The sequence below is a fragment of the Anguilla anguilla genome, chromosome 5 (assembly GCF_013347855.1).
Source record: "Anguilla anguilla isolate fAngAng1 chromosome 5, fAngAng1.pri, whole genome shotgun sequence".
In the NCBI taxonomy this organism is placed as follows: Eukaryota; Metazoa; Chordata; class Actinopteri; order Anguilliformes; family Anguillidae; genus Anguilla; species Anguilla anguilla.
Window position 1 is genome coordinate 66,005,871 of NC_049205.1, and position 27,446 is coordinate 66,033,316.

The 27,446-nt window shown below is 47.0% G+C and overlaps 1 protein-coding gene across 8 annotated transcripts in view; it reads left to right on the forward strand.

Moving 5' to 3' along the window:
• Nucleotides 1-27,446, forward strand: part of ank2a (ankyrin 2a, neuronal) — an 86,888-nt gene that overhangs the window by 28,331 nt on the left and 31,111 nt on the right. For 7 of the 8 annotated variants that reach the window (XM_035418157.1, XM_035418158.1, XM_035418153.1 and 4 more), the window contains exons 12-32: nucleotides 1,082-1,279; nucleotides 2,346-2,444; nucleotides 3,811-3,909; nucleotides 4,322-4,420; nucleotides 4,972-5,169; nucleotides 5,526-5,624; nucleotides 5,805-5,903; nucleotides 6,277-6,474; nucleotides 6,948-7,046; nucleotides 11,688-11,786; nucleotides 13,420-13,518; nucleotides 14,351-14,449; nucleotides 15,514-15,586; nucleotides 15,718-15,859; nucleotides 16,600-16,702; nucleotides 17,734-17,831; nucleotides 18,997-19,032; nucleotides 19,706-19,930; nucleotides 21,198-21,296; nucleotides 25,590-25,744; nucleotides 26,577-26,788. In XM_035418157.1, coding sequence (XP_035274048.1) covers nucleotides 1,082-1,279; nucleotides 2,346-2,444; nucleotides 3,811-3,909; nucleotides 4,322-4,420; nucleotides 4,972-5,169; nucleotides 5,526-5,624; nucleotides 5,805-5,903; nucleotides 6,277-6,474; nucleotides 6,948-7,046; nucleotides 11,688-11,786; nucleotides 13,420-13,518; nucleotides 14,351-14,449; nucleotides 15,514-15,586; nucleotides 15,718-15,859; nucleotides 16,600-16,702; nucleotides 17,734-17,831; nucleotides 18,997-19,032; nucleotides 19,706-19,930; nucleotides 21,198-21,296; nucleotides 25,590-25,744; nucleotides 26,577-26,788 — 2,628 coding nt within the window. The remainder of the gene's footprint in view (nucleotides 1-1,081; nucleotides 1,280-2,345; nucleotides 2,445-3,810; nucleotides 3,910-4,321; nucleotides 4,421-4,971; nucleotides 5,170-5,525; nucleotides 5,625-5,804; nucleotides 5,904-6,276; nucleotides 6,475-6,947; nucleotides 7,047-11,687; nucleotides 11,787-13,419; nucleotides 13,519-14,350; nucleotides 14,450-15,513; nucleotides 15,587-15,717; nucleotides 15,860-16,599; nucleotides 16,703-17,733; nucleotides 17,832-18,996; nucleotides 19,033-19,705; nucleotides 19,931-21,197; nucleotides 21,297-25,589; nucleotides 25,745-26,576; nucleotides 26,789-27,446) is intronic. The other variant, XM_035418155.1, reaches the window with a different exon arrangement.

Here is a 27,446-nt window from a genome sequence, read left to right on the forward strand (position 1 = left end):
ATTTGTGATGCTTGTTCAGGATTTCTTGAATCCAAAGGCACAAACTCACCAAGGGCAATGAACCTATACTATATATTATTTTTACACATACACAAACTTCCATAGACATACATACACGCAGACACATGTATGTACACATACAGAAATATGCATACACTACATGCATGGATATACGCCATACACACACTACATAATTATCCAACACACATATGCAAAAGTAAAGAATATAGTTTGTTGCAAACAAACCACTGCAGTATAATTAGAATACTGTGTGAGTTTCCATAGGCATGCAGATGACAAACTGTATATCTTTGTTACCTCATGATAAGTGATATTAGCCAACGTGTATACTATGTCTAAAGAGCATACAAATTTGGGTGTCTAAAAATTCTCCAATTTAAGTAGGATAAGGTTGAAGTTGCAATGAATTGATCAACTTTGGAACATGGCTAGAGTCACAGATACTTTGACACGTATCTACACATAGATACTACACATTTAATTGTAATGCATGTTCTTCAAAGCACAGAATAGAAAACCTACTGAGGCTCAAAATGGTGCTGCAGGACGGCTGCTTGAGAGAGCTCATTGTACCTCACACCTCCACACTGCCGGCCTGCTTCTCTAACAGTTCATTTTAAAGTTATTTTATTTATAGCCCTAAAAGCCCTAAATGGCTTGGCACCAGAATACATAACTGAACTTTATATCATCCCAAATGTACCCTTCCATATGCGAATGCTCAGCTCTGTACTCAAAAGTTCAGTGCCGGTGAAGAGCGGTTGAAGCTTCCTGTTGCTCTAATCTGCCTTGACTGTGGAGCAGCCTGTCTCTGTGGATTCTAGAGACATATGTTTACTATGCATTTATTTATGAAAATTTTAGTATCTTGGGTATTATTTCAATATTTTGAGAAGATTTCTCTTTTTATTTTGCAGTTGTTTTGTTGGGACTGTTTTTTACTGTCATCTTTATATATTTTATGTTTCTATGAAGCATTTTGTATACATAAATAATAGATTATATTAGCCCATGGCTATGTTTGGTTGTGATGGCTCTAACAGCTGTTCTCTCTTTGCAGAATGGACTGTCTCCTCTGCACATGGCTGCCCAGGGAGACCATGTGGAGTGTCTGAAGCACTTGCTTCATCACAAGGCACCTGTCGATGATGTCACCCTGGACTACCTGACTGCGCTGCATGTGGCTGCCCACTGTGGCCACTACAGAGTCACTAAGCTGCTGCTGGACCAGCGGGCCAACCCCAATGCCCGCGCACTGGTATGCCCTCTTCCTGCCACACCAGCACTTCCTCACAGCTGTGTGGTCAATGTGCCATTTTGTGTGAGACTTCATGTGAGTAAGGCTGTGTTCTGTGGGATAGAACTGGACTGCATTTGTTTTTTATATAGCGCTTTTATCCAAAGCGCTTTACAATTGATGTCTCTCATTCACCCATTCGCCCATTCACACACTCACACCAACGGCCAATCAGCTCGTTGGGAGCAATTAGGGGTTAGGTGTTAGGTGTCTTGCTCAGGGACACTTCGACACACAGGGTGGGGGATTGAACCGGCAACCCTCCGACTGCTAGACAACCGCTCTTACCTCCTGAGCTATGTCGCCCCTTTGAATTGTTAAGGCTGTGTTCTGTGGGTTAGAACTGTGTGATTAAGGCTGTGTTCTGTGGGTTAGAACTGTGTGAGTAAGGCTGTGTTCTGTGGATCAGAACTGTGTGAGTAAGGCTGTGTTCTGTGTGATAAATCTATGTGAGTAAGACTGTGTTCTGTGTGATAAATCCATGTGAGTAAGGCTGTGTTCTGTGGGTCAGAACCGTGTGAGTAAGACTGTGTTCTGTGTGATAAATCCATGTGAGTAAGGCTGTGTTCTGTGGGTTAGAACTGTGTGAGTAATGCTGTGTTCTGTGGGCTAGAACTGTGTGAGTAAGGCTGTGTTCTGTGGGTTAGAACTGTGTGAGTAAGGCTGTGTTCTCTGGATCAGAACTGTGTGAGTAAGGCTGTGTTCTGTGGGTTAGAACTGTGTGAGTAAAGCTGTGTTCTGTGGGCTAGAACTGTGTGAGTAAGGCTGTGTTCTGTGGGTTAGAACTGTGTGATTAAGGCTGTGTTCTCTGGATCAGAACTGTGTGAGTAAGGCTGTGTTCTGTGGGTTAGAACTGTGTGATCAAGGCTGTGTTGTGTTGGTTAGAACTGTGTGAGTAAGGCTGTGTTCTGTGGGTTAGAACTTTGTGAATAAGGCTGTGTTCTGTGTGATAAATCCATGTGAGTAAGGCTGTGTTCTGTGGGTTAGAACTGTGTGATTAACACTTTGTAATGTGTCTGTTGTGCAGAATGGCTTCACCCCCCTGCACATTGCCTGCAAGAAGAACAGGGTGAAGGTGATGGAGCTCCTGGTGAAGTATGGAGCCGTCATCCAGGCCATCACTGAGGTAGGCCTGGTCTGTGCTCAACACCCTCATCTGTGCTCAGCAGATCAGTGCTTTAGGGTTTGGGGTCAGTGTGCTTTAGGGTTTGGGGTCAGTGATGTGAAGTTCGGGGTCAGTGTGCTTTAGGGTTTGCGGTCAGTGCTGTGGGGTTTGGGGTCAGTGTGCTTTAGGGTTTGGGGTCAGTGCTATGGGGTTTAGGGTCAGTGTGCTTTAGGATTTGGGGTCAGTGCTGTGGGGTTTAGGGTCAGTGTGCTTTAGGATTTGGGGCCAGTGCTGTCGGGTTTGGGGTCAGTGTGCTTTAGGCTTTGGGGTCAGTTCTGTGGGGTTTGGGGTCAGTATGCTTTAGGATTTGGGGTCAGTGCTGTGGGGTTTAGGGTCAGTGTGCTTTAGGGTTTGGGGTCAGTGCTGTGGGGTTTGGGGTCAGTGATGTGGAGTTAGGGGTCAGTGATGTGGGGTTTGGGGTCAGTGCTTTTGGCTTTGGGGTCAGTGCTTTGGGCTTTGGGGCCAGTGCTATGGGGTTTGGGGTCAGTGCTGTGGGGTCTGGGGCTTGGGGTCAGTGATGTGGGGTTTGGTGTCAGTGCTGTGGGGTTTGGGGTCAGTGATGTGGGGTTTGGGGTCGGTGCTGTGGGTTTTGGGGTTTGGGGTCAGTGCTGTGGGGTTTGGGGTCAGTGCTGTGGGGTTTGGGGTCAGTGTTGTGGTGTTTGGGGTCAGTGCTTTTGGCTTTGGGGTCAGTGCTTTGGGCTTTGGGGTCATTGCTTTGGGCTTTGGGGCCAGTGCTATGGGGTTTGGGGTCAGTGCTGTGGGGTTTGGGGTCAGTGCTGTGGGGTTTGGGGTCAGTGATGTGGGGTTTGGGGTCAGTGATGTGGGGTTTGGGGTCAGTGGTTTGGGGTCAGTGCTGTCAGGTTTGGGGTCAGTGTGCTTTAGGGTTTGGGGTCAGTGCTGTGGGGTTTGGGGTCAGTGATGTGGGGTTTGGGGTCAGTGGTTTGGGGTCAGTGCTGTCAGGTTTGGGGTCAGTGTGCTTTAGGGTCTGGGGTCAGTGCGCTTTAGGGTCTGGGGTCAGTGCTGTCAGGTTTGGGGTCAGTGATGTGGGGTTTGGGGTCGGTGCTGTGGGGTTTAGGGTCAGTGATGTTGGGTTTGGGTGATGTGGGGTTTGGGGTCAGTGCTGTTGGGTTTGGGGTCAGTGATGTGGGGTTTGAGGTCAGTGCTGTTGGGTTTGGGGTCAGTGCTGTCGGGTTAGGGGTCAGTGCTGTCGGGTTTGGGGTCAGTGATGTGGGCTTTGGGGTCAGTGATGTGGGGTTTGAGGTCAGTGCTGTTGGGTTTGGGGTCAGTGCTGTCGGGTTAGGGGTCAGTGATGTCTCCCTCCCTGCAGTCTGGCCTCACCCCGATCCATGTGGCAGCATTTATGGGTCACCTGAACATCGTCCTGCTCTTGCTGCAGAATGGGGCTTCACCTGACATATGCAACATGGTGAGTATCACATACACACACACACACCTACATGCTACACCCAAACACACACATACAAATGCTCTACACACAGACATACACACACCCACAAACACAAAATCTAAGCAACTTGAGGAGTGTCATTCGTTCAACATTTAATCAGGGGGTGTGTTAGATGTTACAGTGATCGGTGATAGGATTTTTGTTTGTGTGTTTTTATGAAGTGTGAAATGACAGGGCCTGTGTAAAGTGCAGTGTGTGTGTGTGTGTGTGTGTGTGAGTGAGTGCGGGTGTGTGTGTGTTTGTGTGTGTGTGTGTGTGTGTGTGTATGTGTGTGTGTGTGTGTGTGTGTGTGTTTGTGTGCGGGTGTGTGTGTGAGAGTGTGTGTGAAATGAAATGGCCTCTGTAAAGTGCAGTGTGTGTGTTTTACCAGCGGGGGGAGACCGCTCTACACATGGCTGCACGGGCCGGCCAGACGGAGGTGGTCCGATGTCTCTTGAGGAACGGAGCGCTGGTGGACGCCAATGCAAGGGTATGAGTACACACACACACACAGACACATACATTACATATACACACACACACACACATTACATACACACACACACACACACACACGCACAGACACATACATTACATACACACACACACACACCCACACACACGCACAGACACATACATTACATACACACACACACACACATACATTACACACACACACGCACACACACACACACACACATACATTACATACACACACACACACACACACACACATAACACAGACACATACATTACATACACACACACACACACAAACACACATACATTACACACACACGCACACACACACACACACAAATAAACACACTGCGGGGTGTGACTGTGTGCTCTGGGGTGTGACTCTGTGCTCTGGGGGTGTGACTCTGTGCTCTGTGGGTGTGACTCTGTTCTGTGGGTGTGACTGTGTGCTCTGGGGTGTGACTCTGTGCTCTGTGGGTGTGACTCTGTGCTCTGGGGTGTGACTGTGTGCTCTGGGGGTGTGACTGTGTGCTCTGGGGGTGTAACTGTGTGAACGTGCAGGAGGATCAGACCCCACTGCACATTGCGTCTCGTCTGGGGAAGGCGGAGATCGTGCAGCTGCTCCTGCAGCACATGGCCCATCCTGACGCTGCCACCGCCAACGGCTACACACCACTGCACATCTCTGCCCGAGAGGGCCAGCTGGCCGTGGCCTCCGTGTTGCTGGAGGCGGGGGCTTCCCACTCCCTCCCCACCAAGGTGAGACACGCCCCCACTCCCTCCCCACCAAGGTGAGACACGCCCCACTCCCTCCCCACCAAGGTGAGACACGCCCCCACTCCCTCCCCACCTAGGTGAGACATGCCCCACTCCCTCCCCACCAAGGTGAGACACGCCCCCACTCCCTCCCCACCAAGGTGAGACACGCCCCCACTCCCTCCCCACCAAGGTGAGACACGCCCCCCCACCCCACCTACTGAGGCGCGCCCCCCCCCATCCCGCCTACTGAGACACGCCCCCCCACCCCGCATACTGATGCACGCCCCCAGGCTGCCGGCCACTCCCTCGGTCTGAAAGGCATGCCCATCTCTAAGTGCTTTACTCTTCTTCTACAGAAAGGATTCACTCCACTGCATGTGGCTGCTAAGTACGGAAGCGTGGATGTTGCTAAACTCCTCCTACAGCGCAAAGCTTCTCCCGATTCTTCCGGAAAGGTTGGCAATTTATTTCAGAGTATAATGACATAGCAGCATATATACGGAGTTCAGGCTGTACTTCTAATCTAACATAGCAGCATGCATCAGCAAAATAAAAAGCCTCCAGCAATCTGTATGTGCAGGTAGATGTGCTGTTTGTTTTCTCCTGTAACATAGCAGTGACCTTTAACCCTGCAGAACGGACTCACCCCGCTCCACGTTGCTGCACACTATGACAACCAGCAGGTGGCGCTGATGTTGCTGGACCATGGAGCTTCCCCTCATGCCACCGCAAAGGTGAGACCTGTAATACTGTAATGATGATTAATCCTGTTACTTATGCCAGCACTGCCAAACTGCTTCGCCAAATGTCTGTCAAGAGAATACAGGCGCTGTGCTTATAAATCAGTATCAGTTTGCTAAGTACTTGTTCTGTGCTTTTTTCCAAGCAGGGAAGTAGGGAGAATACTTTTTTTTATCATGCTGCTGCAAAATCCAAGCTATAATAAGGCCATCTTACCTGGTATCTAGTCTGACACCCTGAGTTTATGTTCTGTGCTATTTCACACATGTAGTTCGGAATATACCAGAGAAATATATTTTAGTGTTAAACAAATAAAAAAACATGCAAGTATCTTCTAATGCCTTATCATTACCTACAATCTCCCAGAATGGCTACACGCCGCTCCACATTGCAGCCAAGAGGAACCAGCTGGGCGTGGCGCAGGCCCTGCTGAGGGGCAGGGCCGACGCCACTGTTCTGACTCGGCAGGGCGTGTCTCCTCTACACCTGGCTGCCCAGGAGGGCCATGGCGACATGGTGGCTCTGCTCCTGCGGGAGGGAGCTCACGCTAACACGCTCACCAAAGTAAGACCGGTCACATGACCTCCGGCCAAAACCACAGCCTGTCACATGACCTTCTGCCAAAAACTCAGCCTGTCACATGACCTTCTGCCAAAAACTCAGCCTGTCACATGACCTTCTGCCAAAAACACAACCTGTCACATGACCTCCCGCCAAAAACACAACCTGTCACATGACCTCCCGCCAAAAACACAGCCTGTCACATGAACTCCTGCCAAAAACACACCCTCTCACATGACCTCCTGCCAAAAACACACCCTCTCACATGACCTACTGCCAAAAGTACAGCCTGTCACATGACCTCCTGCCAAAAACACAGCCTGTCACATGACCTGCCGCCAAAAAATACACCGTGACATATGACCTCCTGCCAAAAACACAGTTTCACATTCCTGCTAATGACATGCGCTCTCAAATGACCCTACTGAAATACACCATTCTGCTCCCATGGTAAGCAGTCTCCTCTGTTGCTGCAGAATGGATTGACTTCACTCCACCTGGCTGCTCAGGAAGACAGGGTTGCCATCGCTGAGATGCTGACTGAATACCACGCCAACCTGGACCAGCCCACTAAGGCAAGGCTGACCCTCCCCCTTATCCCAAACCTCTAACCCCCCCCTTATCCCAAACCTCTAACCCTCCCCCTTATCCCAAACCTCTAACCCTCCCCCTTATCCCAAACCTCTAACCCCCCCCCCTTATCCCAAACCTCTAACCCCCCCCCCTTATCCCAAACCTCTAACCCCCCCCTTATCCCAAACCTCTAACCCCCCCCCCTTATCCCAAACCTCTAACCCTCCCCCTTATCCCAAACCTCTAACCCCCCCCTTATCCCAAACCTCTAACCCCCCCCTTATCCCAAACCTCTAACCCCCCCCTTATCCCAAACCTCTAACCCCCCCCCTTATCCCAAACCTCTAACCCCCCCCTTATCCCAAACCTCTAACCCCCCCTTATCCCAAACCTCTAACCCCCCCTTATCCCAAACCTCTAACCCCCCCCCTTATCCCAAACCTCTAACCCCCCCCCTTATCCCAAACCTCTAACCCCCCCTTATCCCAAACCTCTAACCCCCCCCCCTTATCCCAAACCTCTAACCCCCCCCCTTATCCCAAACCTCTAACCCCCCCCTTATCCCAAACCTCTAACCCCCCCCTTATCCCAAACCTCTAACCCCCCCTTATCCCAAACCTCTAACCCCCCCCCCTTATCCCAAACCTCTAACCCTCCCCCTTATCCCAAACCTCTAACCCCCCCCTTATCCCAAACCTCTAACCCCCCCTTATCCCAAACCTCTAACCCCCCCCCCTTATCCCAAACCTCTAACCTCCCCCTTATCCCAAACCTCTAACCCCCCCTTATCCCAAACCTCTAACCCCCCCTTATCCCAAACCTCTAACCCCCCCTTATCCCAAACCTCTAACCCCCCCCCTTATCCCAAACCTCTAACCCCCCCTTATCCCAAACCTCTAACCCCCCCTTATCCCAAACCTCTAACCCCCCCCCCCCTTATCCCAAACCTCTAACCCCCCCCTTATCCCAAACCTCTAACCCCCCCCTTATCCCAAATCTCTAACCCCCAACACCCTGCACACCGGGACCGCACTATAAGACATACAGTGAGCACCATAATTCATTGGACAATGACACATTTTTTTGTTATTTTGGTTCTGTACTCTAGCACTTTGAGTTTTAAAGGATACAATGACAATGAGGTTGACGTGCAGACTGTCAGTTTTAATTTGAGGGTATTTTCATCCATATCGGATGAACCGTTTAGAAATGACAGCACCTTTTGTACGTGTTCCCCCCATTTTAAGGTACTACAAGTATTTGTTGAATTGGTTTCACAGATATGTTTCGTTAGGCAGGTGTATTCATTTGTGCTGTTCGTGAATGCAGAAGAGAGCTGTTGATGTCTAGTCTTGATTCTAGACTTTGCAATTGCCTTTGGAGATTGTTGTTGGGGTGTGACAACGTGAGGAAGACAGCAGTGTCGATGCAAATTAAGCTGGCCATCATAAGGCTCAGAAATGAAAAACAATCAAACAGGAACATTGCAAAAACCCTGGGCATGCGCAAGTCAACAGTTTGGTTCATCATTAACAAGAAAAAAACAACTGGTGAACTCAATTATGTCAAAAAACCGGTAGACCGAGGAAGACCACTGTAGTGGAATACGCTCTATGGTGATGAAAACCCCCCTGACAACAGCCAAACAGATCAAAAACACTCTCCTGGATGCAGGTGTGGATGTGCCATAGTCTACCATACGTAGAAGACTACACCAGCAGGACTACAGAGGTTACACTACAAGATGCAAACCACTGATAAGCCTGAAGAACAGAAAGGCGAGATTACAGTTTGTTAAAAAGCACCTAAAAGAGCCCCAAGAGTTCTGGAACAAAGTCTTGTGGACAGATGAGACAAAGATTAACATGTACCAGAGTGATGGAAAGAGGAAAGTGTGAAGAAAAAAAGGAAATGCCCATGATCCAAAGCATACCACCTCATCCGTGAAAAAGGTGGAGAAGGTATTATGGCTTGGGCCTGTATGGCTGCCAGTGGAACCGGCTCACTTGTCTTCATTGGTGATGTGACTGCAGACAGAAGTAGAACAATGAATTCTGAAGTCTACAGAAATATTTTATCTGCTCAGATAAAACCAAACTCATTGGATGGCACTTCATCATGCAACAAGACAATGACCCGAAACATACTGCTGGAGTAACGAAGGGGTTTTTGATGGCCTAAAAGTGGAAAATCCTTGACTGGCCGAGTCAATCACCAGATCTGAATCCAATTGAACATGCATTTTACATGCTGAAGAGGAGACTGAAGGCAAAAAGTCCCCGAAACAAGCAGGAACTGAAGATGGCTGCAGTACAGGCCTGGCAGAGCATCACCAGGGAAGATACCCAGCGTCTGGTGATGTCTATGCGTCGCAGACTTCAAGCAGTCATTGCATGCAAAGGATATGCGACCAAATATTAAAAATGATTACTTTATTCTACATTGTTAAACTGTCCAATAATTTTTGATGCCCGAAAATGGGGGGGACCAAGCACAAAAGGTTCTATAATTTCTAAACAGTTCATCCGATATGTATGAAAATACCGTCAAATTAAAGCTGACAGTCTGCACTCCAATCTCATTGTCATTGTATCCTTCCAAACTCAAAGTGCTAGAGTACAGAACCAAAATAACAAACAATGTGTCACTGTCCAATGAATTATGGTGCTCACTGTATCTCTCCCCAACGCCTATTCCCTAATGCCTGTTAAGGTTAGGGTTACTAACAGTAACACCTGTTCCCTAGCACAGTGAGGATTGAGTATGTTTATGTTGGGAATCCAGTGGTTTTAACAGCTACCACCCTCGTTCATAACTCTGAAAACCGACCACAAGTGTATCAACAGCTCACTTGTCCAACATAGGAAATATATTTATTTGATTTAATTTGATAATTATTTTTAAAGGTCTTAATTATCAGTTAAATTGCTGAATTTGTTGATGAGCATAGCAACCTGTTGGGTCTGTAGCTTATTCTTCTGCCTAGTTGGCTTTGCAGATGTTAGGCCAGAATAGTGTTCACTGTTCTCGGCTAGAAATAGCTGTACAAAATAAGTATTGTACCTTACTGAACACGTGTTTAGCAGTTGTCTACGACCATGAAATGCACTTTTTTGTACGTCGCTTTGGATGAAAGCGTCTGCCAAATGAATGTAATGTAATGTAATGGGTCAACCTGTATCAAAGTATACAACTCACAAGCAGATTAAAATTAAGAAATGTATTAAGTTAATAAGTTACAAAAAATGTATTCTGTGTCAAACTACCTTAACAAATACCAAATGCTGCAGACATGGACAGGTGACAGTCACAAAGGAAATAATGAAGGAAAATACCAAACTACAACTTGTTAAGAGGTAGCTCAGCTATTGAATACCCCCAAAATAAGTTATATTCTGCTTCTAACAACAGAGGTGATATTTGTAGCCAAATAATTGTGAAATCCAGACAGCTGTACTCCACACCTCCATACCTTCAGGAAAAATATTTTCCATGTAACAAAACCAGTTCCTAAACAACCATTTTCTATATAGAAATTAGAACTTCTATCAGTGATGTCAATTAAATGTCAGAGATTGCATTCATACTTAAAATGAAAAGGAATATGATCTTGGTGCATTCTGTAGCCATGATGGGTCCCTGACCCCAATAATTCAGGTGTGCTGTGTCTTCAAGTAATAAAATAATAAAACTTTCAAAGGAGGGAAAACTCCAGTGAACTTTTTTTCTGCCTGTTGAGGGGAGGGGGAGAAAAGCAGACCCCTCCTGTTGTGTCTTCTTAGAGATCTCATACAGCTATACATTTCTGAAGAAAAACAAAGTGTCATAGTTATATAACACTAATCATTGTTATTAGAGAAAAGATAGTTCTTTTGCTAGCTAGCAAGAGAGATACATAATTGCTAATGAGAAATATAGATGGATAGATCACTAGCTGGCTATATAGTGGGAGAGATACATAGATTGCTTGTTTTGAGAGAAATAGATCACTGGTGAGCTTGCAAAAGAGATTTATTGCTAATTAGCTAGCAAGCGAGATAGGTAGATTTCTAGCAAGCTGCAAAAGAAACAGGTAGATTGCTGGTGTAAGTGACAGTACAGCTGCTAACTTTCCAAACTTTCCAAGCAAAGTTTCAAACTCTGCTACCTTGTCATCCTTCTACGAGAACCTTCAAAATTATGTTTACAATCTGATTTCACCAACAGCAAATACAAATTACGAAAGCAAGACTCGTTTTATTTGAATCGGTTGAAACACCAAAATGGTCAAAAATTCAGTTTTGACATAAAACCTTATTTATCTGATACACCGTTGTACAGCCACCGATATACAGCCAATGCAGTCTGATTGGCTATCGGTGGGCAATGCCCCAGGCAATTTTTCTCTGGCCCCATCAGCCCAGTTGTTGGGATAACTGGCTGTCTCTCAGTTTTAGGGGAAATTATCACCAAGTTTGGCTTGGTTATTTCCTTAATTTACAGCATTCATTGATTGCAGATGTCGAATAATCTGTGTACCTGTCTTTATGGAGGCAGTGTAGTGGCTTATAATAATTGATAATATCAGAATTATGGTGCTTTGTTTATATGATATGTTTCTTTTTAAAGTGTTTTGATTTATAATATTACTCTCTCCTTTCCAGCTTGGCTATACTCCTCTCATAGTTGCTTGTCACTATGGTAATGTGAAGATGGTGAACTTCTTATTGCAGCATGGTGCCAACATCAATGCAAAAACAAAGGTATGTGTGTGTGTGGCAGTATGTGTTTGTGTGGCAGTGTGTGTGTGTGCTTTTCTCCTCCATACATAGCGTTGTGCATTTCTGAAAAAAATGCAACTATTGTCTCATCCTTCCATAGAATATTTTCCCAGAAGCATTGTGAAATGTCCAGGTGGTCTTTGGCAGCAGTGTTTTTTGGAGAGAAGTGGTTTTTTCAATGGTGTCCTCCTCCTTCTTGCTTAGTGGTTTTCTTATAGTGGACACATGAACAGAGACTTTAGTAAGTTCAAAAGATTTCTGCAGGTCCTTTACTGTTACTGCAAAGCTATTTTTGACTTCCTTCAGCATTGCATGCTGCACTCTTGCTATGATCTTTGCAGGATGTCCTTCCTAGGGAGAGTAGCCAGCCTCAATTTGTAGACAGCTTGTGTTATTGTGGATTGATGTACACCCAAGCCTTTAGAAATGCTGTTGAAGCCTTTTCCAGCTTTATGCATCTCTTCTCTTCTTCTAAGGCCCTCTGAAAATTGTTTTGATCAGGGCATGGTTCACATGAACAGAAGCGTCTTGAGAAGAGCAGGCTCTGTCAGTAACCAAACTTTGTGAGCCTTTTTCATAGGACAGGGCACCTCCAACTCATACCTCCAATCCCATCTGATTGATTGGAACACCTATTTCCAACATAGACTGTGAATGATAAAGATGCATTAGTATTGACAAGAAGTACAATTATTTGTTTACTGTTAGTTTAAGTAGACTGAGTTGATCTATTATTGTGGCTTATATGTGGCTTAGACCACATTTAATAAGTAATTAATGCAGAAATCCAAGTAATTCCAAAGGGTTCACAAACTTTTTCTTGCAACTGTATATGGTGAGTGGTTTATGGGGAGGGATGTATGGTGTGGTATATGGTGAGTGGTGTATGGAGAGAACTGTATAGTTGTTTATGCTGAGTGGTATATGGAGAGGGATGTATAGTGTGGTATATTTTGAGTGGTGTATGGTGAGTGGTATATTCTGAGTGCTGTATGGTGAGTGGTATATGGTGGGTGGTGTATGGAGAGGACTGTATAGTGCTATATGCTGAGTGGTATATTCTGAGTGCTGTATGGTGAGTGGTATATGGTGAGTGGTGTATGGAGAGGGATGTACAGTGTGGTATATGCTCAGTGGTATATGGAGAGGGATGTATAGTGTGGTATATGGTGAGTGGTGTATGGTGAGTGGTATATTCTGAGTGCTGTATGGTGAGTGGTATATGGTGGGTGGTGTATGGAGAGGACTGTATAGTGCTATATGCTGAGTGGTATATTCTGAGTGCTGTATGGTGAGTGGTATATGGTGAGTGGTGTGTGGAGAGGGATGTACAGTGTGGTATATGCTGAGTGGTATATGGAGAGGGATGTATAGTGTGGTATATGGTGAGTGCTGTATGGTGAGTGGTATATGGTGAGTGGTGTATGGAGAGGGATGTACAGTGTGGTATATGCTGAGTGGTATATGGAGAGGGATGTATAGTGTGTTATATGGTGAGTGCTGTATGGTGAGTGGTATATGGTGAGTGGTGTATGGAGAGGACTGTATAGTGGTATATGCTGAGTTGTATAACTTTGGTAGATAATGGTTTTATACTGACTGTATCTCTCTTCAGAGTGGCTACACTCCCCTTCACCAGGCAGCACAGCAGGGGAACACTCACATCATCAACATCTTACTACAGCATGGAGCAGAACCCAACACTGTGACTGTGGTGAGACACACACACACACACACACACACACACGTATACAAATGCACACACACACACACACATATACAAACACACACACACACACACACATATACAAATACACACACACACACGTATACAAATACACACACACATACACAAATACACACGAACACGTATACAAATAGACACACACACACACGTATACAAATGCACACACACACACACACACAAACACACACACACACGTATACAAATGCACACACACAAACACACACACACACACACACACGTATACAAATACACACACACACATATATACAAATACACACACACACATATACAAATACACACGCACATATATACAAATACACACACACACACGTATACAAATACACACGCACATATATACAAATACACACACACGTACACAAATACACACACACGTATACAAAGACACACACACACACGTATACAAATACACACATACAAATACATACACACTCACCTATAAAACACACACGTATAAAATACACACACACACACACATATACAAATACACACGCACACGTATACAAATACACACACACACACACACACGTATACAAATACACACATGTATATACAAATACACACATACACACACATATACAAATAGGCATACACACATAAAAACACACACACAGGTATAAAAATACATACAAATACACACACACAAATGTGTACAAATACACACACGCACACACACATACAAATACACACACATATACAAATAGGCGCACACACACACACATATACAAATACGCATACACACACATGCACGTGTGTTTGATGCTCCTCCATGTTTTCTCAGAATGGAAACACAGCACTGGACATTTCTCGTCGTCTGGGATATATCTCTGTGGTTGACACTCTGAAAGTGGTGACAGAGGAGGTCATCACCACCACGACCGTGAGTAACCAGTGAGAATGCTCAACCCCTGGAAAGCATTATTTCACATCTCTAAGTGTTTCTGGCGTACCGCTGAGCGAACATCCTATCAGGGGTGTGTTTGGGTATTTCTCTAGTGAGTGTGTCCTGTTTCTGAGCCACAATTGGGTAGATTCTACAGTGGGTGCATCCTTTTAGTGAGCCATGATAGGGTAGATTCTACAGTGGGTGTGTCCTTTTAGTGAACCATGATTGGGTAGATTCTACAGTGGGTGCGTCCTGTTAATCAGCCATGATTGGGTAGATTCTACAGTGGGTGTGTCCTGTTAGTCAGCCATGATTGGGTAGATTCTGCAGTGGGTGCGTCCTGTTAGTCAGCCATGATTGGGTAGATTCTGCAGTGGATGTGTCCAAGGGCTGGGCAGTATACCAGCATGATACAGCGCCATGATAGGGATTTTGGATATTGTGGTTTCCATGGGAAAGTGTTTCATTAAAAATTTTTATTGTGGTACTTTTGTGGTGGTACGTTTACTTCAAACAGAGGACCGGAGTAAAATCGAAGGCTGGGAATCATCGTTGTGTTTGCCTGTCCTAGCATGGCAGCTGAGCATGAAACGTTCCAATTCCAACTCGCCCTCGCTAGCTAATGTAGTCAAATGTTCGCCAGCTGACTAGCACTAACAGTAAAATGTCAGTGATAATGTTATTCTGAAACAGAAATTATAGTTCACACTTTTCTTAACTGGCTTGCTAGGGGTATGTATAACAAAATTCAGCAATTCAAAACAGTATATGCATTCATTTTATCAAATACCATTTGAAGCACAGCATCCAGACAGCTATCTTGTGCAAAATATAACAAAAGATTGAACTTTTCAAGCTGGCATTATAGCTAACCATTATCAGTTGCATTATGAAATTATACCCCTTGGCCACATTATAGTCCTGTGTGTTAAAACAATAAAATTTTATGTTGTTTTATGTAAATTGTCTGCTAAAGACATTTTCCACAAAGGTGGTGTGTCCTGTTTGTGGGCTATGATTGGCGCAGTGCTGCAGTAGGTGTGTCCTCTTCGATGCAGACGGTGACAGAGAAGCACAAGCTGAACGTGCCTGAGACCATGACTGAGGTTCTGGAGGTTTCTGATGAGGAAGGTAAGGTCACTGATGGCCAGTGTTGGAGAAGGTGTGTGTGTGTGTGTGTGTGTGTGTGCATTGAGGAAATGCCTGTGAGGTGTTGCACTTGGTGGTTTCAGGCTGTGACCTTTGCCCTCCCTGTTTCCCAGGTGAGGACACGATGACAGGGGAAGGGGGTGAGTATCTGCGAGCCGAGGACCTGAGGGAGCTGGGCGATGACTCCTTACCTGGCCATTACCTGGAGGGGATGAGCTACCTGCGTTTTAGTCTAGATGCTGTGCGCTCTGACAGGTGGGTTAACCTGCACCCCAGCACCCACCTGTCCTTTACCACCCCCTCCAGCCCTCCCCCTGCAGCCCCCCCCTCCAGCCCTCCCCCTGCAGCCCCCCCTGCAGCCCCCCTGCAGCCCCCCTCCCTCCAGTCCTCCCCCTGCAGCCCCCCCTCCAGCCCTCCCCCTGCAGCCCCCCCTGCAGCCCCCCTGCAGCTCCCCGCCCCCTCCAGTCCTCCCCCATGCAGCTCCCCCCCCTCTCCAGCCCTCCCCCTGCAGCCCCCCCCCCTCCAACCCTCCCCCTGCAGCCCCCCCCCTCCAACCCTCCCCCTGCAGCTCTCCCTCCAGCCCTCCCCCTGCAGCCCCCCCCCCCTCCAGCCCTCCCCCTGCAGCCCCCCTCCCTCCAGTCTGCCCCCCTGCAGCTGCAGCAGCCCCCCACCCCTGCAGCCCCCAGCTACACCCCCTCTCGTGTCTGTTACAGACCCCCCATTACAGCCCACTCACTGAACATGATTTCTGATCCCCTGGGCACTGAACATATTCCTGAGATACAAACTGGAAAAACTTTACTCCTTTCTGCTCATTCAACACAATGCACATTCATAGTGTGGTTGACCTCTGCCACTCTGCTCCTATCAGGAAGTTACACCCCACACCCTCCTGTTAATACCCTGCGGTTTCTCCCTCTCACCACTTCCTCCATGCCAACCCTAATCCCCCCTTACCCCTCCCACTCATTGTTTCCATGGCAATTTTCCACTAGCCTACGATCCTTCAGTTCTGACAGGTCCCACACCACACCACGGCATGCTGGATATCTGCGGAAGGATGGCAACCTCATTGAGGCCACTGCCAGCAGCCAACAGGTGGGTTTACATGCATCTCATGGGCATGTGACTGTCCCTACTTTTAATAAATGTTTAGGTGGGGTATGACCGAGTGTGGAAAGAATACCTGATACCTAAAGGCAGGATATCTATATATATCATAGGAGTTCACATAAACATAATATCTGTATTGAACAATATGCTGTCATGCATTATTATCTATATTTTGGCGTGCTTACATTGAGGGTCATTCTATAAGTTCTGCTTTAGCTGAGATGACAAATGAGTAGCTAACACAAATGGATAAAAGGTGCATACTTGCTGTTGATGGTACAAAAAGCAAGTTCTGTAATATATGCAGATAATTCCACTTTATACAGTATAGCTGTCACAGGGCGTTGTGACACCCCTGGGAGAGAGAGGCAGGTCTCTGTGTGTACCATCGATTGCTGCATGGAGAGAGAGGGAGCGTACCCACAACAACATAAAATCAAATAAACAGCTTCACCCTTCCCCCTCACGGGTTCATACACCATGGGCAAAGACAATAAGCGAAAACAACAAACTAAAATTACAAAGTCAAAAGAAAGTAAAACGTCGCGACAGCTTTTCAGCTGGCTGCTCCTAGCTGGCCAGCTTTTCAGCTGGCTGCTCCTAGCTGGCCAGCTTTTCAGCTGGCTGCTCCTAGCTGGCCAGCTTTTCAGCTGATCAGCCTTGTCGCAGGTTTTCTTTCTTTGTCATGCACGCTGACAAACAAGACACAAAAACAAACACTTTCTCAGTGTGTGCTTCTGGAGAACACACCTTTAAGCACCTGGGATTATTATCTAATGCAGCAGAGGTTCGTGTGCTCTCTCCACTAGTAGGCGCCATGGAGACAAATCCGGATCTCTGCCAGACCTAATACTACAGTAGCATATGCAAGTGATGATCTGACCGAGGTCCTGAATAAAGACCAGATCAAGGACAAATCTGCTGCACTAATGGAACACAGTGTTAGAATGTGGCTGCACTAATGGAACACAGTGTTAGAATGTGGCTGCACTAATGGTTCTTCTTTGGGCTGGCAGATGGCATTGCTCTCTGTGCAGAAGGAGTCTTACCGTCTGAGCTGGGGTACCGAGAACCTGGACAACATTGCCCTGTCCTCCAGCCCCCTCCACTCTGGGTATGTACTACACCCTGTGGACATACACTACACCCTGCGGACACATACTACACCCTGGAGACACACACTACACCCTGTGGTCACATACTACACACTGCTGACACATACTACACCCTGCAGACACATACTACACCCTGCAGACACATACTACACCCTGCAGACACATACTACACACTGCTGACACACACTACACCCTGCAGACACATACTACACCCTGCAGACACACACTACACCCTGCAGACACACACTACACACTGCAGACACACACTACACACTGCAGACACACACTATACCCTGCAGACAGACAGTACACCCTGCAGACAGACAGTACACCCTGCAGACACACACTACACACTGCAGACACACACTACACACTGCAGACACACACTACACCCTGCAGACACACTCTACTCCCTGCAGACACACTCTACTCCCTGCTGACACACTCTACTCCCTGCTGACACACTCTACTCCCTGCAGACACATACTATACCCTGCAGACAGACAGTACACCCTGCAGACAGACAGTACACCCTGCAGACACACACTACACACTGCAGACACACACTACACACTGCAGACACACACTACACCCTGCAGACACACTCTACTCCCTGCAGACACACTCTACTCCCTGCAGACACACTCTACTCCCTGCAGACACACTCTACTCCCTGCAGACACATTCTACTCCCTGCAGACACATTCTACTCCCTGCAGACACATTCTACTCCCTGCAGACACACACTACACACTGCTGACACACACTACACACTGCTGACACACACTACACACTGCTGACACACACTACACACTGCAGACACATTCTACACACTGCAGACACATTCTACACACTGCAGACACACACTACACACTGCTGACACATACTACACACTGCTGACACATACTACACCCTGCAGACACATGCTGGAAACTGCCAACATACACTTTGTAGTGCAAACACAAACTGCACTGCAGACAAATGCTATGCCCTGTGCACTATGCCAAATCCTCTGTGCACTGCAGAGGCTTTTTTGCATATGATTTCTCTGTCCTCATGTTCTGTAAATAGTCTTGGCCTCCGTGGGTTTCTATGATTGGTTGATCCTTCACTCTTGATTCTCTTTGATTGGTCATTCCCTCTCTCTTTCTTCATTGTTCTCAGACGCTCCTCCCCGTGCTTGGATCAAGACAATAGCAGGTGATACTCTGCACCTCTTCCTGTCTGCCTCCCTGTGTTTCTCAATGTACTTGTGTGTTTTTGTGGTCTTGTGAACTCGTGTGACATCATATTTAAAGACCCAAATCCTATTCCAAAAGCAAGAATGCAAAAAAATAAGAACAGATAAAGAAGTGGTCTTAGTTCCCTTCAAAAATCGAGGATGCATCGGATGCATTCTTGCCCAAAGAAAACTGACCCAGTATCCCACCATTCATTGCACAATGGCAGACGAGATGAACCAAGCCATAGGGTCAAGCTCACAACAAATATTTTTCACCAAAATCTCTCATTTCACCAATAAATGTTACAAAAATCTTTATAAGAATGAAAATGAGGTGAGAAATATGTGCTATAATTGCTGAATTTCTGCTCATTATAACAATACAACGTATAACTAAAAACATTTAGTTTGGCTCACCCAACTCGTAGAGTCAACCGAGTTGAGTCGATTACCTTAGAGTAGTATTAAACTTTTTTAGTTCTCATTACACCAATAAATGTAACTGTAGTCATTTGTCTTTAGAGAAATTGGTATGAAGATGTAATGAAATATATGGGTGGAGGCATGTGTTTGATTTCTGATCTAGGGAGAGTGAAGGCCAACTTGTTGTTCGGTATGATTTGCACTCCATCGCCTCTGTCTGTCCGGCAGCTTCCTGGTCAGCTTCATGGTGGACGCAAGGGGCGGAGCCATGCGGGGGTGTCGCCATCATGGCCTCCGCATCATCATTCCGCCACGAAAGTGCTCCGCCCCCACACGCGTGACCTGCCGTCTGGTGAAACGGCACCGCGTGGCCACCATGCCCCCCCTGGTGGAAGGAGATGGACCAGCCGGCCGGCTCATTGAGATAGGGCCTACTGGAGCTCAGTTCCTTGGGTAAGAGACACCAGCTCATTACAGAGAGAGCGAGAGAGAGAGTGGCTCACTACTGGGAGAGAGAGAGAGGTTCACTACTGGAAGAAAGAGAGAGAAAGGGAGAGAGGGAGAGAGAGAGAGGAAAAAGGGAGAGAGGGAGAATGGCTCACTACTGGGAGAGAGGGAGAGAAAGGGAGAGAAGGAGAGAGAGACTGGCTCACTATGGAAAGAGACAGAGAGAGAGAAAGAAAGGTATAAAGGGAGGGAGGGAGGTAGAGAGAGAGAGGGAGGGAGGAAGGGAAAGAGAGATGGAACAGCTCACTACAGGGAGAATAAGAGAATCCCCCACTATCCCCCACTTGTTTGAGGGGAAGGAGAAGCCATTACTCCTGAATGCCCACAAGTGTCCTACTTCAGTCACAAAGCAGTATAAAATACCACAGGTCTGCACGTTAACTCTGAACCTGTCAGGATAACTGTTAGCTGGCCTGCAATAATGTCAGTGCTGCTCTGTAATTGAAATGATTTTTTAACCTTTATTTAACACAGGGGATTCACTTGAGAGGACACTCTCTTTCAAAAGTGTGCCCTGTGTAGCAGGGGAAATAACTAAAACACAATAACAAGTGGCAATCTAATTACAACATTTCCCCATTCAACCTTTTCTGGCTGTGGTTACGGTTCCTAATCAGTACATTTTGTGACCACTGAAGAATCAGGAGGTAGATATATACAAGTGAACTGGCACTAAACAGCCACTAGGGGGAAGTATTTACCCATAATTTTAAAAGGAAAGTAACTTTAATAAATTGCCTATGCATGACACATTGGGGCCATGACGTGTCATTCTCAAACCACTGGGTGGCACTCCTGCTCTGTGATTGCCATCTTGAAAAACATCCCTCTCGGCCAGAAAGAAATGCTTAATCATGGGTGAAGATTAGCACTTAGTAAAAAAACTGACGTTGACATTGCCCTTGCTTTCTAAGGGTGTGAGAGTACCCAAATTATTCCAGGAAAAAATACTTTACACCATTTCAGAATCACCAGTACCCATCACTGTAGGAACACTGATATTGGTTTTTGTTCAATACCTGCAGTTCTTAGAATTTCCTGAACAGTTGGAGAACATTCACATCCTGTTCCCAACAATACATCAAACTCCATGAAATGTTACTGGATGCATGTTAGAGATCAGTGTGTTGAGGGTCTTCCTCCAGCAGGTGTGTGTTGAGGGTCTTTCTCATTGATGTTGTTTCTTCCCTAATGCTGCTATGGACACTCTTAGTAAACTACACCTGCCCACTGCCCCCCCTCCACTGAATGAGGGGGAGAGTTTGGTTACCCGAATCCTTCAGCTGGGGCCACCAGGGACTCGATTCCTGGGGTAGGAGAGCCGTAACAACCCCTCTACCATTCCAGCCCCCTCCTCCACCTGTACACCCTCCTCCCCTCCCGTCATACCACCACATCATCCTCCACCTCTCCTCCCTTCCAACTCACTACCCCTCCACTCCCCCTCCTACGACCTCCACCTGTATACCCTCCACCCTCCACTCTGTATTGCTGCTGGCAGTGTGTGGAGTGGATGTGGCCATGGCAGTGTTGGTGTGTATTTATGGGGGGTGTGGGCATGGGGGTGACGGTGTTGTGTGTGTTGATGGTGTTGTGAGCAGTGACGATGTTGTGTTCATTGGTGTTGTGTGAGGTGACGATGTTGTATGCGGTGACAGTGCTGTGTGCATTGGTGTTCTGTACAGTGACGGTATTGTGTGAGCTGGCGGTGTTGTGTGCGGTGATGGTGTTGTGTGAGGTGACAGTGTTGTGTACAGTGACGGTGCTGTATGAGCTGACGGTGTTGTGTACAGTGACGTATTGTGTACAGTGACGTATTGTGTGAGGTGACGGTGTTGTGTACAGTGACGGTGTTGTGTGAGGTGACGATGTTGTGTGCGGTGATGGTGTTGTGTGAGGTGACAGTGTTGTGTACAGTGACGGTGCTGTATGAGCTGACGGTGTTGTGTACAGTGACGTATTGTGTACAGTGACGATGTTGTGTGCGGTGATGGTGTTGTGTGAGGTGACAGTGTTAGTGTTGTGTACAGTGACGGTGCTGTATGAGCTGACGGTGTTGTGTACAGTGACGTATTGTGTACGGTGACGTATTGTGTGAGGTGACGGTGTTGTGTGAGGTGACGATGTTGTGTGCGGTGATGGTGTTGTGTGAGGTGACGGTGTTGTGTACAGTGACGGTGTTGTGTGAGGTGACGGTGTTGTGTACAGTGACGGTGCTGTATGAGCTGACGGTGTTGTGTACAGTGACGTATTGTGTGAGGTGACTGTGTTGTGTACAGTGACGGTGTTGTGTGAGGTGACGATGTTGTATGCGGTGACAGTGCTGTGTGCATTGGTGTTGTGTACAGTGACGATGTTGTGTGAGGTGACGGTGTTGTGTGCGGTGATGGTGTTGTGAGCAGTGACGATGTTGTGTTCATTGGTTTTGTGTGAGGTGACGATGTTGTAGCGGTGACAGTGCTGTGTGCATTGGTGTTGTGTACAGTGACGTATTGTGTACAGTGACGTATTGTGTGAGGTGACGGTGTTGTGTACAGTGACGGTGTTGTGTGAGGTGACGATGTTGTATGCGGTGACAGTGCTGTGTGCATTGGTGTTGTGTACAGTGACGGTGTTGTGTGAGGTGACGGTGTTGTGTGTGTTGATGGTGTTGTGAGCAGTGACGATGTTGTGTTCATTGGTGTTGTGTGAGGTGACGATGTTGTATGCGGTGACAGTGCTGTGTGCATTGGTGTTGTGTACAGTGACGGTATTGTGTGAGCTGGCGGTGTTGTGTGCGGTGATGGTGTTGTGTGAGGTGACAGTGTTGTGTACAGTGACGGTGCTGTATGAGCTGACGGTGTTGTGTACAGTGACGTATTGTGTACAGTGACGTATTGTGTGAGGTGACGGTGTTGTGTACAGTGACGGTGTTGTGTGAGGTGATGGTGTTGTGTGAGGTGACAGTGTTGTGTACAGTGACGGTGCTGTATGAGCTGAAGGTGTTGTGTACAGTGACGTATTGTGTACAGTGACGATGTTGTGTGCGGTGATGGTGTTGTGTGAGGTGACAGTGTTAGTGTTGTGTACAGTGACGGTGCTGTATGAGCTGACGGTGTTGTGTACAGTGACGTATTGTGTGAGGTGACGGTGTTGTGTACAGTGACGGTATTGTGTGAGGTGACGGTGTTATATGAGATGACGGTGTTGTGTATGGTGATGGTGTTGTGTGCGGTGACGGTGTTGTGTACAGTGACGGTGTTGTGTGAGGTGACGGTGTTGTGTGCGGTGACAGTGTTATGTACGGTGATGGTGTTGTGTGCAGTGACGGTATTGTGTGAGGTGATGGTGTTGTGTGCAGTGACGATGCTGTATGAGCTGACGGTGTTGTGTGAGATGACGGTGTTGTATGCGGTGATGGTGTTGTGTGCGGTGATGGTGTTGTGTACAGTGACGGTGCTGTTTTAGCTGACGGTGGTGTGTATGGTGACGGTGCTGTATAAGCTGATGGTGTTGTGTGTGGTGACGGTGCTGTATAAGCTGACGGTGTTGTGTGTGGTGACGGTGCTGTATAAGCTGACGGTGTTGTGTACAGTGACGGTGCTGTATGAGCTGACGGTGTTGTGTACAGTGACGTATTGTGTACAGTGACGTATTGTGTGAGGTGACGGTGTTGTGTACAGTGACGGTGTTGTGTGAGGTGACGATGTTGTGTGCGGTGATGGTGTTGTGTGAGGTGACAGTGTTGTGTACAGTGACGGTGCTGTATGAGCTGAAGGTGTTGTGTACAGTGACGTATTGTGTACAGTGACGATGTTGTGTGCGGTGATGGTGTTGTGTGAGGTGACAGTGTTAGTGTTGTGTACAGTGACGGTGCTGTATGAGCTGACGGTGTTGTGTACAGTGACGTATTGTGTGAGGTGACGGTGTTGTGTACAGTGACGGTATTGTGTGAGGTGACGGTGTTATATGAGATGACGGTGTTGTGTATGGTGATGGTGTTGTGTGCGGTGACGGTGTTGTGTACAGTGACGGTGTTGTGTGAGGTGACGGTGTTGTGTGCGGTGACAGTGTTATGTACGGTGATGGTGTTGTGTGCAGTGACGGTATTGTGTGAGGTGATGGTGTTGTGTGCAGTGACGATGCTGTATGAGCTGACGGTGTTGTGTGAGATGACGGTGTTGTATGCGGTGATGGTGTTGTGTGCGGTGATGGTGTTGTGTACAGTGACGGTGCTGTTTTAGCTGACGGTGGTGTGTATGGTGACGGTGCTGTATAAGCTGATGGTGTTGTGTGTGGTGACGGTGCTGTATAAGCTGACGGTGTTGTGTATGGTGACGGTGCTGTATAAGTAGAGAGGACAATCGAAAAATTTATTTCCAGAAATTAACATATATAACACATAAGTATTGTGATTAAAATACCAGTTTAGCCTTAAATTAACGTATTGTGAACAGCAATCGTACATATATGGAATATTAATGTGAACATATCACTGAACATTCGACTGTTTACATTTATGGGGTTCTGAACCAGTGACATCATAACTCTTACTGGTTGATTTTACGCGGTCATTTATGGCAGTTGGTTCTCTCAGAATTCTGACTGATAGCCAGGTCAGTATTTTCACCAGACACTTGATACATCCCGATTTATAACTTCAAAGTCCCAAGTCATTTGTGAATGGTTTAAATGGATTTTGAAAGTAGACACTTCATGCTACAAGCATGCTAAGGGATTTGAGTGTGCTGTGAAGTTTAGGTAGCAAACAACAAGGCTGAATCCTTCTGACGTAATTTACATAGCGACTATATGATCAGATCGCCTAGTTTCACTCACTACGGGCAAGCGGAATCGATAAGGTTTCAGAAAATATATAACTTTTAAAGATTTAATTCAATCTTCTACTGGGACTTTTGCCATTTATCGAGGGTGTGACAGAAAATTTCGGTGCCGCTGACTATAATCGAATGTTTTTCACATTTACCGTTCGATTGACCAAGTACCATTCAAAGTACATTTATATGGGTTAGTACTGTCAGATTGTGCTAGCTACTTCACATTAACCTTGTACGGCGATCAATAAAGGCTAACAGCACAGTACCACTTAATTCTAGTAACTTCTATCACCACTGTAATGAACTAAAAGAAGGTAACAAACGACCTTTTCTGTGAGAAATGTATTGTCAAGCTCACACGCATACACTGCTGGCGACATTCTAAAGCTTCGTTTTGCCCTCCCTAGTATAAGCTGACGGTGTTGTGTGTGGTGATGGTTTTGTGTACGGGATGGTGCTGTGTGCATTGGTGTTGTGTGTGGTGACGGTGTTGTGTGCAGTGACAGTGTTTTGTGAGGCGATGGTGTTGTGTGAGGTGACGGTGTTGTGTACGGAATGGTGCTGTGTGCATTGGTGTTGTGTGCGGTGAAGGTGTTGTGTGCGGTGATGGTGTTGGGTGAGGTGATGGTGTTGGGTGAGGTGACGGTGTTGGGTGAGGCGATGGTGTTGTGTGAGGTGACGGTGTTGTGTACGGGATGGTGCTGTGTGCATTGGTGTTGGGTGAGGTGATGGTGTTGTGTACAGCGACGGTGTTGGGTGAGGTGATGGTGTTGTGTATTGCACGTCAGGCCCGTGGTGGTTGAGATCCCACACTTTGCGGCGCTGCGAGGGGTGGAGCGGGAGCTGGTGATCCTGCGCAGCGAGACTGGGGAGAGCTGGAGAGAGCACCACTGTGAACACACCGAGGAGGACCTCAACCAGATCCTCAACGGCATGGACGAGGGTCCGCTCACACACGAAACACTCTGCAAACACACACTGCATCTGTAACTCACACGGCACGCTCTGTGCAAACACACGCTGCATTAGTGACTCACATCATGCTCTGTACATAGAACGCACAAAGCACACACTACACATACAACATGCAGCACACTCTATGCATGCAACACGCATAATGCATGCAGCATGTGTATCAAAACTTCTTTCCTGCTAGGCTAACCCACGGCACACTTATCTATATTAGCTTACTGCGCTAGGCTAACCCATGGCACACTTATCTATAGTAGCTTACTGCGCTAGGCTAAACCATGGCACACTTATCTATATTAGCTTACTGCGCTAGGCTAACCCATGGCACACTTATCTATATTAGCTTACTGCGCTAGGCTAACCCATGGCACACTTATCTATATTAGCTTACTGCGCTAGGCTAACCCATGGCACACTTATCTATAGTAGCTTACTGTGCTAGGCTAAACCATGGCACACTTATCTATATTAGCTTACTGCGCTAGGCTAACCCACAGCACACATCTATAGTACCTTGCTGTGCTAGGCTAAACCATGGCATTCTTATCTATAGTAGCTTACTGTCCTAGGCTAACCCATGGCACACTTATCTATTGTAGCTTACTGTGCTAGGCTAACCCATGGCATATGTATCTATATTAGCTTACTGCGCTAGGCTAACCCACAGCACACATCTATAGAAGCTTACTGTGCTAGGCTAACCTATGGCACACTTATCTATGGTAGCTTACTGTGCTAGGCTAACCCATGTTATTACTAGGCTACAAGATTCTTACTACATTATGTTGCATGTTAATGTGCAGAGCTGGATGCCCCAGAGGAGCTGGAGAGAAAGCGGATCTATCGCATCATCACGCGGGATTTCCCACAGTACTTTGCGGTGGTATCCCGGGTGCGGCAGGACAGCAGGCTGATGGGGCCGGAGGGGGGCGTGCTGAGCAGCAGTGTGGTGCCGCAGATCCAGGCCCACTTCCCTGAGGGAGCGCTGACAAAGCGCATCCGTGTGGGCCTGCAGGTACCCCATGCACGCGAGGACCTTCATTAGGGAGCAAGCATGTGTGTGACGACCGCATTATGAGGGAAGAAGGGCCTTCATTGGAGAGTATTGTGTGTGTGTGTGTGTGCGTGCATGCGTGGGCGTGTGCGTGTGCGCATGTGTATATGTGCCTTTGTGTGCAATAGCCATGTGTGTGTGTGCGCATGTGCATGTGAATGTGTGTGTATGTATGTGTGTGTGTTCACATGTGCATGTGCGTGGAATATCCTGCCAGGCAGAAACTCTGGGGATGTCCAAGACTAGGCTTGATATGGTGTTAGATAATACCTAGTCTTTATGTAAGCAGAGAACTAATTTAGTCAGGATAATGGCATTGTTGGGCTGAATGGCCTGTTCTCATCATTATGTTATGTTATGAATGTGCGGGTGAATGTGTGTATGTGTGTATGTGTTGGTGAGTGTATGTAGATTTAGGTGAGTGTGTGTATGTGTGGTTGTGTGTTCGGGTGTGTATGTGTAGGTGGGTGAGTGTGTGCAAGTAACGTAACGTAACATAAAACATAACATAACCTGTATCAAGCCTGTTTCTGCCTCTAGTATGTCACCTGGCAGGCTATACACATTGTCTACTCTTTGTGTGAAAAATGATTTCTAATGTCTGTACGGAATTCACCTT